Source organism: Phyllostomus hastatus, unplaced genomic scaffold (assembly GCF_019186645.2).
Source record: "Phyllostomus hastatus isolate PE091 unplaced genomic scaffold, TTU_PhHast_1.1 phas_scaffold_142, whole genome shotgun sequence".
In the NCBI taxonomy this organism is placed as follows: Eukaryota; Metazoa; Chordata; class Mammalia; order Chiroptera; family Phyllostomidae; genus Phyllostomus; species Phyllostomus hastatus.
Window position 1 is genome coordinate 1004545 of NW_025334010.1, and position 14013 is coordinate 1018557.

Consider the following 14013-nt stretch of genomic DNA (forward strand, 5'->3'; position numbering starts at 1 on the left):
TCATTACTGATGGACAGTAGACTGTTTCCAGCACTTGGCTATTACAAATAATGCTGTGAATGTTGGGGTTCATAGGTTCTTTTGAATTTGTGTTTCATGCTTCTCAGAGTGTAGTCCCAGCAGTGGAAGCACTGGATCAAAAGACAATCCCATTTTTAATTTTTTGAAGTAATTCCATACTGTTTTCCACAGGAGCTGCACAAGTTTGCATTCCCACCAACAGTTCAGTAGGGTTCCCTTTTCACCACATCTTTGCTAGCAATTTTTATTTGTGGATTTGTTAATGATGGCCATTTTGAATTGTGTGAGGAGGTATCTCTTTGTGGCTATAATTTACATCTCTCTGCTAGTGATGTTGAATATACTTTCCTACGCCTATGTCCTATGATCGGTATGTGGCCATCTGCCACCCCCTCCAGTATTCTGTCATCATGAGCTGGAGACTGTGCACAGTCCTGGCTGCTACGTCCTGGGTGTTTAGCTGCCTCCTGCCTCTGGTCCACATTACTCTCCTCCTGAGGCTGCCCTTTTGTGGGCTTCAGAAAATCAACCACTTCTTCTGTCAAATCCTGCCAGTGTTCAGATTGGCCTGTGCTGACACTAGGCTCCATGAACTTGTGGTCTTTGTGGGCTCTGTGATTGTTTTAGTGGGGCCCCTGTGCTTGGTGCTGGTCTCCTGCACACGCATCCTCTTTGCTGTCCTGAGGATCCAGTCTGGGGAGGGCTGCAGGAAGGCCTTCTCCACCTGCTCCTTTCACCTCTGTGTGGTCGGGATTTTCTTTGGCTGCGCCATTGCCATATACTTGGTCCTCAAATTCCCTCACCTTTAAGAACAAAGGAAGATTCTGTCATTGTTTTATATGCTTTTCAACCCCATGCTGAAGCCACTGATCTACAGCCTGAGGAACTCAGAGGTCAAGGGGCCCTGTGGGGGCTTATGGCTAGGAGGAGGTCCCTGGGAGGGATGGTTGGGAGTATTTTGAGTGTGTGAGCTGGCCCTCATTACTCGGAGATCTTGAATGACCTTTTGAGTCCTTTACATTGACCTACCCAGGACTCTTTGTCTTTGGAGTTGTAGTAAAATGAGAAAATAATTACTCTTGCAGTTTATGTCATTGATAACAAACCTGAGATGAAGTATGAAACTGAAAATAAGCCTAAACCTATTCATGGAAGAGATGTAAATGTCTTAAAGAATATTTTAGTAGAACAAATCCATAAAATAAAATAATTTTACATTTCAAAAAAGTTTTTATTCCCTGCATGCTAGAACTGTTTAATGTTAAAATAATGAACATAATTTGCTGCATTAACAAATACATGTCAGTAGATCTAATAAAGTGTTTGACAAAATTTAACATTAATTCATGATGAAATTCTTTACATGCTAGTAATAACAAAGAATAAGCATTTCTAAAGAAGATCTATGGAGAAAGAGAAAAGAAAACCCAGCAAACATAGTACCTAATGATGAAATGCTAACATCTTCCCCTGTAAGTAAAGAATGAGGTACAATTGTACACCATAGCCTTGTTTTCATCTTTTTACTAGGGATTCTAACTAGTTGTATATTTTATAGACCAATGATGTAAAGGTATTCAAGATTTGGTTTATTTTCATTGGTGAAGAATTATTCATGTGATGGAGATTTACTTGGAAAAGATGACACTAAGAAAAGAAGAAATTTCTTTGATGTGAATTAGATGGAACATAAGGAATAATTTCCCTATCAAAGGAAACTGTAGTGGACTGTATTATGGAATGAGGTTCCATTTGAGGACACTTAATGTATTGGTTATTGTGTAAAATGTGCATTTACTTATTATCAGTGTCCTGACAGTTCCTACTGAATGTGTGAGAACATATTTACTGGAAAAGAATATGAAGCCAAATGAGTACTAACTCCATGTCAACCTGTGTGTCTCATTGAGCATAGCATTAAGGACAGGGCCAGGCAGCTAGCATGTGCTCACCAAATAATTTCAAATTTTTGTGGCTCAGAGGCAATGTTTTTGTGGTGGGGATGGAGGGCACAGGCAAGAAACCAACATGTTAGGTGCTGGCGGAGCGAGGTGGAAGAAGGCTGAAATGGTCAAAAGTAGTTTAACTTTCTCTTTATAGGATTTTGTGTTTAACGTGCACCTTTTATTCATCCTGCCCTTTCTCCTGAAGCACACTTTCCTAGTAAATTCTTCTCGGAACTCATCACCTTCAACCTTCAGGGTGCTTCTTGTCCTGTATGAGGAATTTCTGACCCATGCTTTAGATTTGTTTTTTGTCCAGGTGATTTGACAGCTTATGAACAGTACTTACTTTTTCAAAAGGCACCTCATGTATTGTTTTTTTGAAGGTGTTCATTTCTATTCCCGAGTCTTGCTTTAATGAGGCTAACTCAGTAGTGAGTCTAGTTTTTACTATTTAGATCCATTTTGGAAATTTTGTTCAATGATTGTATCTGTTCTCCAAAGCATAATGGAATGATGCCTAAGCCAGAATTCATAAATGTTCACTTATTTAAAATTGGAAATGCAGCTGCATCATGAGCAAGGAAGTGTGCTGACCTTTGCTGCAGAAAGATCTACCCTGGAAGATACTTTATCCCCTAATGGTTGAGCAGTGAACCTGGAGTCAGAGCCAGAGGGGCTAATCAGAGGTCCTCCTGACCAGGGCTCTGGATTCCTGGTCACCGTGGCCATCCATCTAGACTGAACACACCCAGGTGACTAGCATCCGTGGACCAACCTGTCAGCTTCCCCTGAGCTTATACTTAGTGGGGCCCCTGTGTGTGATGCTCGTGCCCTCCACACGGATAATCTGTGCCATCCTGAGGATCCAGTCTGGGGAGGGCCTAAGGAAGGCCTTCTCCACCTGCTCCTCCCACTCTGCATGGTCTGCCTCTGCTTTTGCAGCACAATCATCATGTACACGGCACCCAAACTTCATGATCCCGAGGAGCAGCTGGAGATCCTTTCCTTGGTTACAGCCTTTCCAACACCAAAGTGAACCCGCTGATCTATAGCCTGAGGAACACTGAGGAAGTGTGCCCTGTGGAGAGCACTGTGGGAGGAGAGTCATTTCTAATTGCAGGGGCATTTGAATCCCCAGCCTAAGTGCTCAGCTACCACCTGAATCCAGAGAAGCTACGTGCTCCGTTCTGCCGTGGTTCCTCATGATGTGAGGTCAGGCCTTCCCTCTTCCTCTGAAGGAAGCTCTCCATAGGTTACACTCATGGATTTTTTTTAGATCAGATATAATTTTTTGTTTTATGGCTCATTGAATTGAATATCTATAATCTTAAAAATTATTTTTATTCCTATTGTGGGTCCCAAGGGTTGAATACGGTCTTTCTCCATTGGTAAACTCAATAACTGCATGTCTCAAGATTTGGGAAGGAAGAAAAAGCTGCAGTAAAAGGAAAGGGTTTACAGGAACAAATATGAAGGACACCTGGTCAAAAACTAAGGGGGGTGGTAATGGGGGGGAGGTAGGGAGGGATGTGTGGATGGGCTGGAATGGGAGTAAAAGGGAGAAAACAGTACTTGAACAATGATTGAAATTTTAAAAAAGGAAGTCATCCTGCAAACCCATAGGACTGCTTGTCTGTTCTCCTAGAATCATACATGCCACTTAAAGACCATCTCAGGGAGCTCTAGTTGCATGATGCAGAGATATTTCACATGGAAATTATGGACTCTTATTGGGGAGTGAAAGAGGGGGCTGAGTGAAGGAAAAAAATTAACACAGGGCGTGTAGGGGAAAGGGGAGAAGGAGAAACCTGCAGACAGTGTGGGAGCAGTGCTCGCTGTTTACAACCTTGGAGGCAAACTGCTGAGCCAGTAGCTAGCCAAGGGCACAGCTGGGCATTGGGTCTCAGAGAAACAATTTGGGCTGTGTGTGGTCCCCAGGAACTTTTGAGTGTTGGGCTGCGAATGATGTAGATGTACAGACTGTTTCCATGTTCTCCAGTGTCTTTCAGCAGCACTCTCACCCTGGTTAGTCCAGGTCTGTGTCATTTCCCTCATGAGAAGGCTTATCCTGACACAGGACATTTTACCAGATGCTGGAGGTGACTAGTAGAGTGTAGGTGGCTCTCCTGCCTTGGTGGCAGATTGACTTTCACTGATTCCTTCTACTTCTCAAACACAGTGGTCGGGGATGGGTCCCACAGACTTTAGGTGGCCTCTGAGGGTGTTACCATAAACTGTACCTTCTAACCCACTTTGGGGTGAGGGTGGGCACTTGCTTCCAGAGTCTTTCTCCATCTCACACTGAGAGTGAACAGGGGACTTGATCAGAGGAGTCAGTGTGTGCCCTTCTCTTGGGGAGTAGTGATTACTCAGTAGCCCTCTTTTTTTCCCCTCTGAAATTATCTTTAATATGAAAGTTGTAAATAAAATTTTGAGACAAGGATAAATTGGTCAAATTATTCCTCATTAATTCAATAAGCTGTTTATACAGTCATTAAAATGATACTCAGAGAGATTTTATATGTACATAGGAAAGTGTTATAAAATTTAAAACAGAATAATGAACTAATAATTGCAAATGTTCTATAATTGTAATTATGGTACATATGTAGGCACTAAATGGAGGAATCTGTGACATAAAATATCATAGTACTGGTTGTAGAGTGGTAGGATGATGAATGTTTATAACTTTTAAAAATCAGCTTTCATGCTGTAGGGAGGTAGGGAGATATCAGATCACTATGTTTACACCTGAAATAATCTAACCAGTACAAACATTACTCCAGCTATGCTTAAATTTAGATGTACATGATATTTAAAAAATAGAAATAAAGTTAGCATACAAAGTTGTTCAGGTATTAAAAACCTCTCAAAATCATGTCTTTATTTTATTTTTAAAGTACTAATTATATACATGTTTTAAATTTTATTTTAATTATTGTTCAAGTACAATTTTCTTTTACTCCCAACCCCACCCACCCACTCAGCCCTCAACTACCTCCCTCCCATTTCCACCTGCCTGTAGTTTTTGTCCATGAGTTCTTTATACGTGTTCCTGTAAACCCTTCCTCTTATCCCCTGAAATTCCCTTGAAATTTTCTCCCCTCTCCCCTCTGAACACTGTCAGCCTGTTCTTTATTTCAGTGTCTTTGGCTATATTTTATCTGTCTTTATTTTAAATACCACAGCATAAGGAGTTCCGGCCAAGATGGAAGCATATGGAGAAAACCTTGGCTTCCTTGTACAACCAAAAGGAGGATCACAACCAACCTAAAGTCAATAAAAAACCAAAAGTGCTGGAAAATCCAAGTGCAGGGAACTCTGGCAACCAAGGAATTCAAGAAAATATCAACCAGAACAAGCAGACCAGTGTGCCAGGACAAAGAAATGCAACCCAAATGAAAGAACAAAGCATAACCTCAGAACTAAATGAAGAGGAGATCGCCAACCTACCTGATGGAGAATTCAAAGCCCTGGTAATCAAAATGCTCACAGATCTGATTGAGCTGGGTCGAAAAATGGAAAAACAAATGAAAGGTACCCAAAGTGAAATAAAGCAAAATATTCAGGGAACCAACAGTGACAGGAATGAAACTAGGACTCAGAGCACTGATTTGGAACAAAAGAAAGAAATGAACATCCATCCAGAAGAAAAGGAAGAAACAAGAATTCAAAAAAATGAAGAGAGACTTAGGAACCTCTGGCACAACTTGAAACATTCCAACATCCAAATTATAGGGGCGCCAGAAGGAGAAGAGGAAGACCAAGAAATTGAAAACTTATTTGAAGAAATAATGAAGGAAAACTTCCCCAGCCTGGCAAAGGAAATAGACTTCCAGGAAGTCCAGGAAGCCCAGAGAGTGCCAAAGAAGTTGGACCCAAGGAAGCACACACAAAGGCACCTCATAATTACATTACCCAAGATGAAAGATAAGGAGAGAATCTCTCAGAGGCAGCAAGAGACAAGGAGACAGTTACCTGCAAATGAGTTCCCATAAGACTGTCAGCTGATTTCTTAAAAGCAACCTTAAAGGCAAGAAGGGGCTGGAAAGAAATGTTTAAAGTCATGAAATGCAAGGACCTACCTCCTAGATTACTCTATCCAGCAAAGCTTTCATTTAAAATGGAGGAGCAGATAAAGTGCTGCCCAGATAAGGTCAAGTTAAAGGAGTTCATCATCACCAAGTCAGTATTATATGATATATTAGAGGGACTTACCTAAGAAAAAGAAGATAAAAAATATGAGCAGTAAAATGATAATAAACACAACTATCAACAAATGAGCCTAAAAGAAAAGAAAAACAATGAAAACAAAAACTAAGCAAAGATCTAGAACAGGAACAGAACTGGAGAAATGGAGATCACATGGAGGTATTTCTGTGGGAAGGGAGAAGGGGAAAATAGGGAGGATAGGGTACAGGGAAGAAGAAGCATAATTAGTAGGAATAAAAGAGACAGGGAGAGATAAAAATGGTATAGGAAACAGAGGACTCAAAGAAGTTATACGTACAACCCATGGACCTGAACTAAGTGTGGGGGGCTATGGTGGAGGGTTGGGTGCTCAGGTGGAGGGGGATAAAGAGGGAAAACTTGGAAAGACTGGGATGGCATAACCAATAAAAACTACTTAAAAACTAAATAAATACTATAGCATAAAAGACCATTTTGAAAAGCCACCCAACTCTTACTTACCTGCTGTGGGCAGCAGAGCTCACTGAATATGAAGATCAGATGGGCTCTTGTCATAACAGCTAACCTGTTTGTCAGTCCCTCACCCAGTGCTGTGCGCTACACATCGAGAGCACCTGACACACAACATCTCATCCAGCCACCTTAACCAGTCCATGCAGAATGTCCCATTATCAGTCTGTTGTAGGCATACACGTATCAGAAAGGAGCAAATGTCCAACTTTTACTGAGTTGCTGTCACTGCCCAGCCCTCCTTCCCTCTGGTCGTCAAGTGTTAGGGAGCAGCACAGGTTCTCCCCTGCGTCTGTGCACTGTCAGTGTGACGCAGACTGGACCTTAGAGGGAGGCCTGGGGCTCACAGGGCTGCCTGTGACTAGCTGGCACGTTCCCTTCAAGGTAAGGAATCAGCAAACCTCTCTGTGCATCACAGCTAAACCTCATCTTCCAGTTAGTGTTTTTAAGTAATTCTTGTGTCTGTCCCTAATGAACTCTCAGTCTGAGTGATGTGGAGGTTGTTCTTTATTGATAAACTTGAGAGCCCAGCATTTAATATCCAGTTTACAATTTTTCTTAACCAAATTGGGACATCTGGACTATTGATTTTTAGTTTTAATCCTCACAAAAGGCCATGTTTATTGAATTTTTAGAGACAGGGAATGGGAAGGGGAGAGGTAGAAAAACATAAATGTGAAAAATATCCATTGGTTGCCTCCTGTATGTGTGCCCACTGGGACCAAACCCACGACCTATGTATATATGGGCCCTGACCAGGAACTGAACCCACGAACTTTTGGTTTATGGGACAATCCTTCATCCTGCTGAGTCACATCAGCCAGGGCAGATTATTGATTTTAATGGCTTCCAATTGCTTGTGTTGTGTAGGCAGGGAGCTCTAAAGCAGACTGGGAGCCTGGAGCAGGGGAAAGCACCTTCCTCCTTCCTGTCTGCCTGCTGCTCTTGTCAGCCTTGTCTCAACAGCTCTTGAGAGTGGCAGTGAAGTCCCCCTGCCCAGCCTCAGGTACTCAGCATCCCAGAACCGAGCCTTGTCATTCCCTGCTGGGGCCACAGTGCCCATGGGGTACCCATTGAGCTCATAGTGTTGAGTCTGAACCCCAACTCCTCTGACCTTCTGGATTCTAATCACCCAGCCTCTGCTGAGTGCCCCTGAACCCTAGGGATGGCAGCTTCACTCAGTTCTGCTTGTTCATCTGAGAGCTCTGTGTTTCCTGTTGTAGTTCCCCAGTATCCTTGCAACATTTGTGTTGTATGAAAGTCTCTCTACTATCGTACCACACCAGCATGGTTTCTGTTCACTGTGGGTTCCTGTCTGATTCAAAGAGAAGTGAGAAAACACTGTGAAATTAAGACACTTACAGAAATGATTGCAAACAAAAACGTCTGAGCAGGTTCAAGAGTGGAAGAACAGAAAACTAGTATAAAATATTTCTAAAGTTACCTGATGCTTTTCAGAGTGATTCAGTTATTGTCGATGTATGCATCTTGTATTACTTGTACCCTGAGGGAAAATACTGAAGAAACTTAGAAGTTTGGGCTGCAATGGACGGCAAAACATGAAAGAGGTAAAACTAAGTGGGAGCCAGGCCCGACAGTGCTGTGGCCTCTGTCTGTAAAGCTGTCAGAGGAGAGAAGCATAAAGCCAAGGAAAGGATGCTACCCAGAAAACCCAAGTGCTGAGAGGTCTAAATGTCTCAGTATTTACATTAAGTACAAATAGATTAGATCCTCTTATTTTCTCACTGATTCTTTTAAACCCATAAAACACAGCTATATATAGTTGTTAAGAACAATGAAAACACAATCGCAGAGACAGGCTGGGGTAACGGCAATGAAGAACACGTGCTCTGCAAATCTGTAATTAGTTGGTGCAACAAGAGAATGAGAGGCAGCTGTTTGTATTTACATTTATATAAGGCAAAAAGAATTGGTATAATGAGAGATACTAGATAATAATAAAGGTAATAGCCTACAAAGAAGATATAACAGTCATTAATATGTATAGTTGTAACAACATGGTCACAGTATAGAATTAGGAAAAAAACAGAGAAGTCTATTGAAAAAATTTGTAAACCTCACTTTATAGTGGGGAATTTAACAAAATGCCTTGAGAAATAAATGGATAATACTGAAAAAATTTGGATATCCAAGCTGTGAATATAAAATTTAACAAGCTCGCCCTAGTAAATACATAAACAATCCTATGCCTGACAAATAGAGAATATGTTACATGAAAATTAATACAAAAATTGCAAAGTGACTATATACAAAGCAATAAAAGTCCTCAGACTTTTCAAAGAATCAATATCCCAAGGATTCATTATTTTACACTACAGTGATTATAAATTAGCAATAAGCATAAAGATAATAAAAATATTTGGAAACCTGAAAATGCACTTCTACATAACTTGTGTTTTACTGACGGTGTTAATGGTGAAAATTCTGAGTATCAGACTTGAGATATACAGCCACAGTGGTAAATTAAAAGCCAATTTAGGACCCAAATTACATTTATTAACAAAACAAGACAAATGAAAAAGTTAAATATTTAACTCAGGAAAATATCATGATCAAGAATGAAAATACAGATATGATATAATTTATCTAAGAGCAAATTTTATTGCCCAAAATTAAAAAAATTTGAATATCATTAAAATATAAACCTAAGTCTTCTTACAAATGCCAGTAAAATAGATATGACTGATGACAAAAAACAGGGGAAAGGTCTATATGAAATAGTGTTGGGAATAAAAATTGACATGACCAAAAAGTGGAGATTTTAAAATGACACTATCAGTGTGGGGGCACCGCGTCTCTGCAACATGCGAGGGTGGTGTCCGGACTCCCGTCACCGATGAGCCTCTCATGGGACGGGGTTAACGGGGGAAGCCCGTCTCAGACCTCCTGCAGGTGGTGCTCTGGCAGTTGAAATGGTCCCTCCATTGTTTCCTTGTAGGGTGGCCTGTACACTGAAATTACTTTAGGAAATGATCTTCTACCACCTTTGTATTCCAGCATACGGACAGAGGTAGATAAGAGAGTACAAGAGAAATTTAAATCACCAAGGCGCCACCAGACTGTCTCAGCTGCATGGCCCAGAAGTCAAAGAGGAGGTCAGTTCCACTGCAGGAAGGGGAGGACACAGCAGTAGTTGGAGTCCCAGGGGAACCTATGTCTCCCCCCTGACTCAGGATCTCTGGACGTGATAGGATGGAGACTGTTTCCTGGTGAGAGTTTCCCTTCCCTTTAGGCACTGCAGCTAAACGCTACCAAACAGGATTTAACAAGTCCCCTTGGGATGCCTTCTCCTTCTCCTGACCCCTTCTACAGGTCCTGCTACCTGGTCTCTGGTTTCTGGTCTTACTTTATGAGTTGTATTCCTTGTGGTGACTTGAAAAAATACAGAGGATACAAGTTGTGGTCAGGTGTGAGAGAAAGCTCAGCCAAGACTGAGGATGGGAAAAACCTAGGGGTCCCAGCTGCCCTGTGTACCACCTGCTCTATTTGGAGGGTTAGTAGGTGGGGAAATTGAGTTCTTGAGCCACAGTGAATGCAAGGTGTGGTCATTGTGATGTGTGAAGGAGTCCCAGGAATCATTCTAGAGCTTGTAAATAGATGAACACACATCCCACAGTGAGTGAAGAAATCATCAGCACCACCGTCTTGCCACAAGTGTCCCTGTGGAGAACAGCAGAGATGAGTCCCTGTGGAGCCCCTTTCCCCTGGACGGGAGCTGATGGCAGTGTGCCTGGCGGGTCCCTCTCCCTCCCTACACCAAACACTCAGCAGTATATTGAGAGGTGGTGGAGTGGAGCAAAGAATAAATCATCTCTTCTTATGTGGGCACCTTTTCTCCTAAGAGATCCTTATGACATGGCAATTTCCACACCAACTCACAGATACTTTTCTCTGTATTAGAGTGCTTTTGCTCAACCCAAGTCACATTCAGGTGGGTCTTGTTTTTAGCTGTAAGTCTGTGGTAAGTTTCTTATATTGTCCAGTCTTTGTTCATTATTCAATTTCAGACAGGGAGTGATGAAAAATCAAGGTGGAAAACGTAATTGTTATTGTCTGTCAGTGCCAGGTGTTGGGTAATTACAGACTTAGCTAACCGGATCCTTTAAGTCACCAGGTCATTTAGAGACACCTAGTGTGGATCATTTACTTTGATAGGTTTATTGTAAAATTGCTTGTTTAAATAAGATTAGCTGTTTGCCAGAGTTGCTTCAAAGTGTTTCCATTGTCCCATGAAACTCAGTCACATAGTCAAGAAATCATGGACCAAATTGACCACAAAGGAGTTTGTTACAGAAGAGTGTCTTTAAAGTTTTATTTTTGGAAATGAAAATCCACTTGGTGAGTTATTTGAATATGAGAATCATCATCTTTTGAGTCCTTTTAACAGACCTGTCACTCCGAGCTGGTTCCATCCACCAGCACAAAGGAGTTGTCTTTCTGTCCTCAACCAAGACATGTGGGTGAACATTGAGTAAGTTTAGTAAATATCTGTGGATTTTTGTTTTGTGTGTTAGCTATGTGCAGCAGATAGGAGGAAGATGAGATGACAGTCACTGGTCCTTCTGCTTTAGTTTATTGTGTCCTTCATCATAGGACATTTTAGAGATAGCACTGCTGTCTTCATTCACCCAAAGTGTGGCAACAAAGCTGAAATGAAAATGGCTAACCCTTTTTGTACATTCAGGGCCAATGAGTCTTATAGTTAGAAGAGACCTGAGCATTTTTCTTGTTTAGCTTCTCCCATAACATGGGAATCCAAATCTCTGAGTTAAAGCATTCACTGACATAAAGCTTGGTCCTTCTAAAAGTACCAGTTTCCTTCCCAAAGGTGATTCTAACTGTTATGATGTTATTTCTTGCACGAGGATAAAAATCATCTCCCAGTGTTTCTGCTGTGAACTCTCATTCTTCCTTTGAAGCAGGGTGAAACCTTCACACTTTTGCTTATCGAACTTTACAAATATTAACTTATGAGGAAGTCTAAATGGAGAATTGATATAGGACTGCAAGTATGATTTTTTGTAAGATTCTTATTTTAGTGAAATTCAGATGGATGCTGGACTGAAGAAAGACATGGAGTCAGAGAGACAAGGAAACAGAAGCAGGGGTTTAATTGTTACAAGTCAAACCTCAGAATTCCCTCCCTGATGCAAGTCCTTCTGTAAAGATTGATAAACCACAGAGAGTAAAGATTCATGATGAATAATATTTTCATGTTAGAGTTAAGCTATAAAATATGTTAAAGGTTCTATGGATATGAGTATATAATTAGAGCTTTAGCTGTAGCCTTAAATGTTCATCAGTAGTTTTACATCCCAGGCCATGACCCATCAAGAAATGATTCAACCAGCATTTTACTAATGAAGCAGAGTAGAAAATAACATAGAAAATAGCAGCTAGTTTTGCTCATAGTAAGGATTCAAGTGCATGTGTGTGTGTATATGTGTGTGTAACTATATTCATAACATATAAATTCTCCACACACATACAGGCATAGAATATAAATATTTAGGGGTAATAATACAATAAGGATTATATACACATAATATGCACATATATGGACATTATAGTCACATTATATACACATATATGACAATAAGGATTCAAGTGCATGTGTGTGCATATATATCTGTGTGTAACTATAACATAACATGTAGTTTGTCCACACATACAGGAATGGAATATAAATATTCACATAAGGATGAATGCGTGACTGGTAATATCCATCCATGAAGCAGCATGATCAGAGTAAACATCTGCGGGTACAAAAGTCAAAATACAAAGTTCTCTCCCTTAAATCCAGCTAAAGTTGTGGCAGTCTGCCTGCCATGCTCTCAACTTAATTCAAGATGATGCTGCCAGTAAAAATTACAAGGCTAACAGATAAAACATCTAATGAAGGCATGAATCTGTGAGATCCCCTGATAGGAGGATCTCCCACAGGCTCCTGGTCCTCCTTCCCACCCTCCCGTGCGGGTGCAGACTCAGGCCCACAGCCCCCTCCCCATGGTGTCCATTGTGAACTTCGGTTCAGGACTCCACCCCAGGAAGCCTCCAAAGCACTTGTGTGACTGAGGAAAGTGTCCACTGTTAGGGAGACAGTAGGAGTGTTAATGTGTTTTGAACAGTGGTGGATGTTTTGAAATAAAAGTGAGATATACTGAACAGTGTAATGGAACACTGGAATTTAATTTATTAAGGTGAAAAAAAATCCTGTGTCATTTGCAGTGTATAGTATTCACTTAGTAACTTACTAACAGGATGGAAGTGTCACTGAAGATGTTTTCTTGGAAAGAAACAATGACACACACACATCTACCAAGTTAAACATGTCCCTCTGGCACTCAGACCTGGTGAGCTCCCTTGTCTCCTTCCCAGGAAAATGGGGGGCAACCAGACTTCTGTCACAGAGTTCTTCCTAGTGGGATTCCCACTCAGCCCAAGGATGAAGGTGCTCATGTTTGGGCTGTTCTCTGTGTTCTATGCCTTCACCCTGCTGGGCAACGGGGTCATCCTGGGGCTCATCTCACTGGACTCCAAACTGCACACCCCCATGTACTTCTTCCTCTCCCAGCTGGCCACTGTCGACATAGCCTATGCCTGCAACACGGTGCCCCAGATGCTGGTCAACCTCCTGAGCCCAGCCCAGCCCATCTCCTTTGCTGGCTGCCTGACGCAGACCTTTCTCTTCTTGATTTTTGCTCTCACTGAATGTCTTCTCCTGGTGGTGATGTCCTATGATCGGTACGTGGCCATCTGCCTGCCCCTTCGGTATTCTACCATCATGACCTGGAGAGTCTGTGTCATCCTGTTAGTGTCTTGCTGGACTTTAGGGTTCCTCCTGGCCATAGTACATATGGTTTTACTCTTAATGTTGCCCTTCTGTGGTCCCCAGAAAGTGAATCACTTTTTCTGTGAAACTCTTGCTGTTCTCAAACTCGCCTGTGCAGATACCCACCTTAATAAGGTTCTGGTTTTGGCTGCGGGAGTGTTGGTGTTGGTGGGACCAGTGTCAGCAATTGTGGTCTCCTATGGTCACATTCTACATGCCATCCTGAAGATCCAGTCAGCAGAGGGGCGCCAGAAAGCTTTCTCCACCTGCTCCTCCCACCTCTGTGTGGTGGGGCTCTTTTATGGCACAGCCATGATCATGTATGTTGGACCCCAACATGGGGACCCCCAGGAGCAGAAGAAATACCTCCTCCTGTTTCACAGCCTTTTCAATCCCATGCTGAATCCCCTGATCTACAGTCTGAGGAACAGAGAAGTCAACGCTGCTCTGAGAAGGAGGCTGAAAAGGGGAGACCTTCGTGAGACCCTCTGA

General features: G+C 41.9%; 2 protein-coding genes across 2 annotated transcripts; both read left to right on the top strand.

Moving 5' to 3' along the window:
• The first annotated feature begins 377 nt into the window (after positions 1–377).
• Positions 378–830, top strand: LOC123831004 (olfactory receptor 2A12-like). The gene has a single exon (XM_045857638.1). It carries the CDS (start codon positions 378–380, stop codon positions 828–830), a length of 453 nt encoding a protein of 150 aa, XP_045713594.1.
• Positions 831–13062: 12232 nt separating this feature from the next.
• Positions 13063–14013, top strand: LOC123830952 (olfactory receptor 13-like). Its single transcript, XM_045857576.1, has one exon. The coding sequence runs from the start codon at positions 13072–13074 to the stop codon at positions 14011–14013; it is 942 nt and encodes a 313-aa protein (XP_045713532.1). The 5' UTR covers positions 13063–13071.

Excerpts from the sequence above, each read along its gene's own strand:
- LOC123831004 (XM_045857638.1), top strand. The coding sequence starts at position 378 with ATGTCCTATGATCGGTATGTGGCCATCTGCCACCCCCTCCAGTATTCT.
- LOC123830952 (XM_045857576.1), top strand. The coding sequence starts at position 13,072 with ATGGGGGGCAACCAGACTTCTGTCACAGAGTTCTTCCTAGTGGGATTC.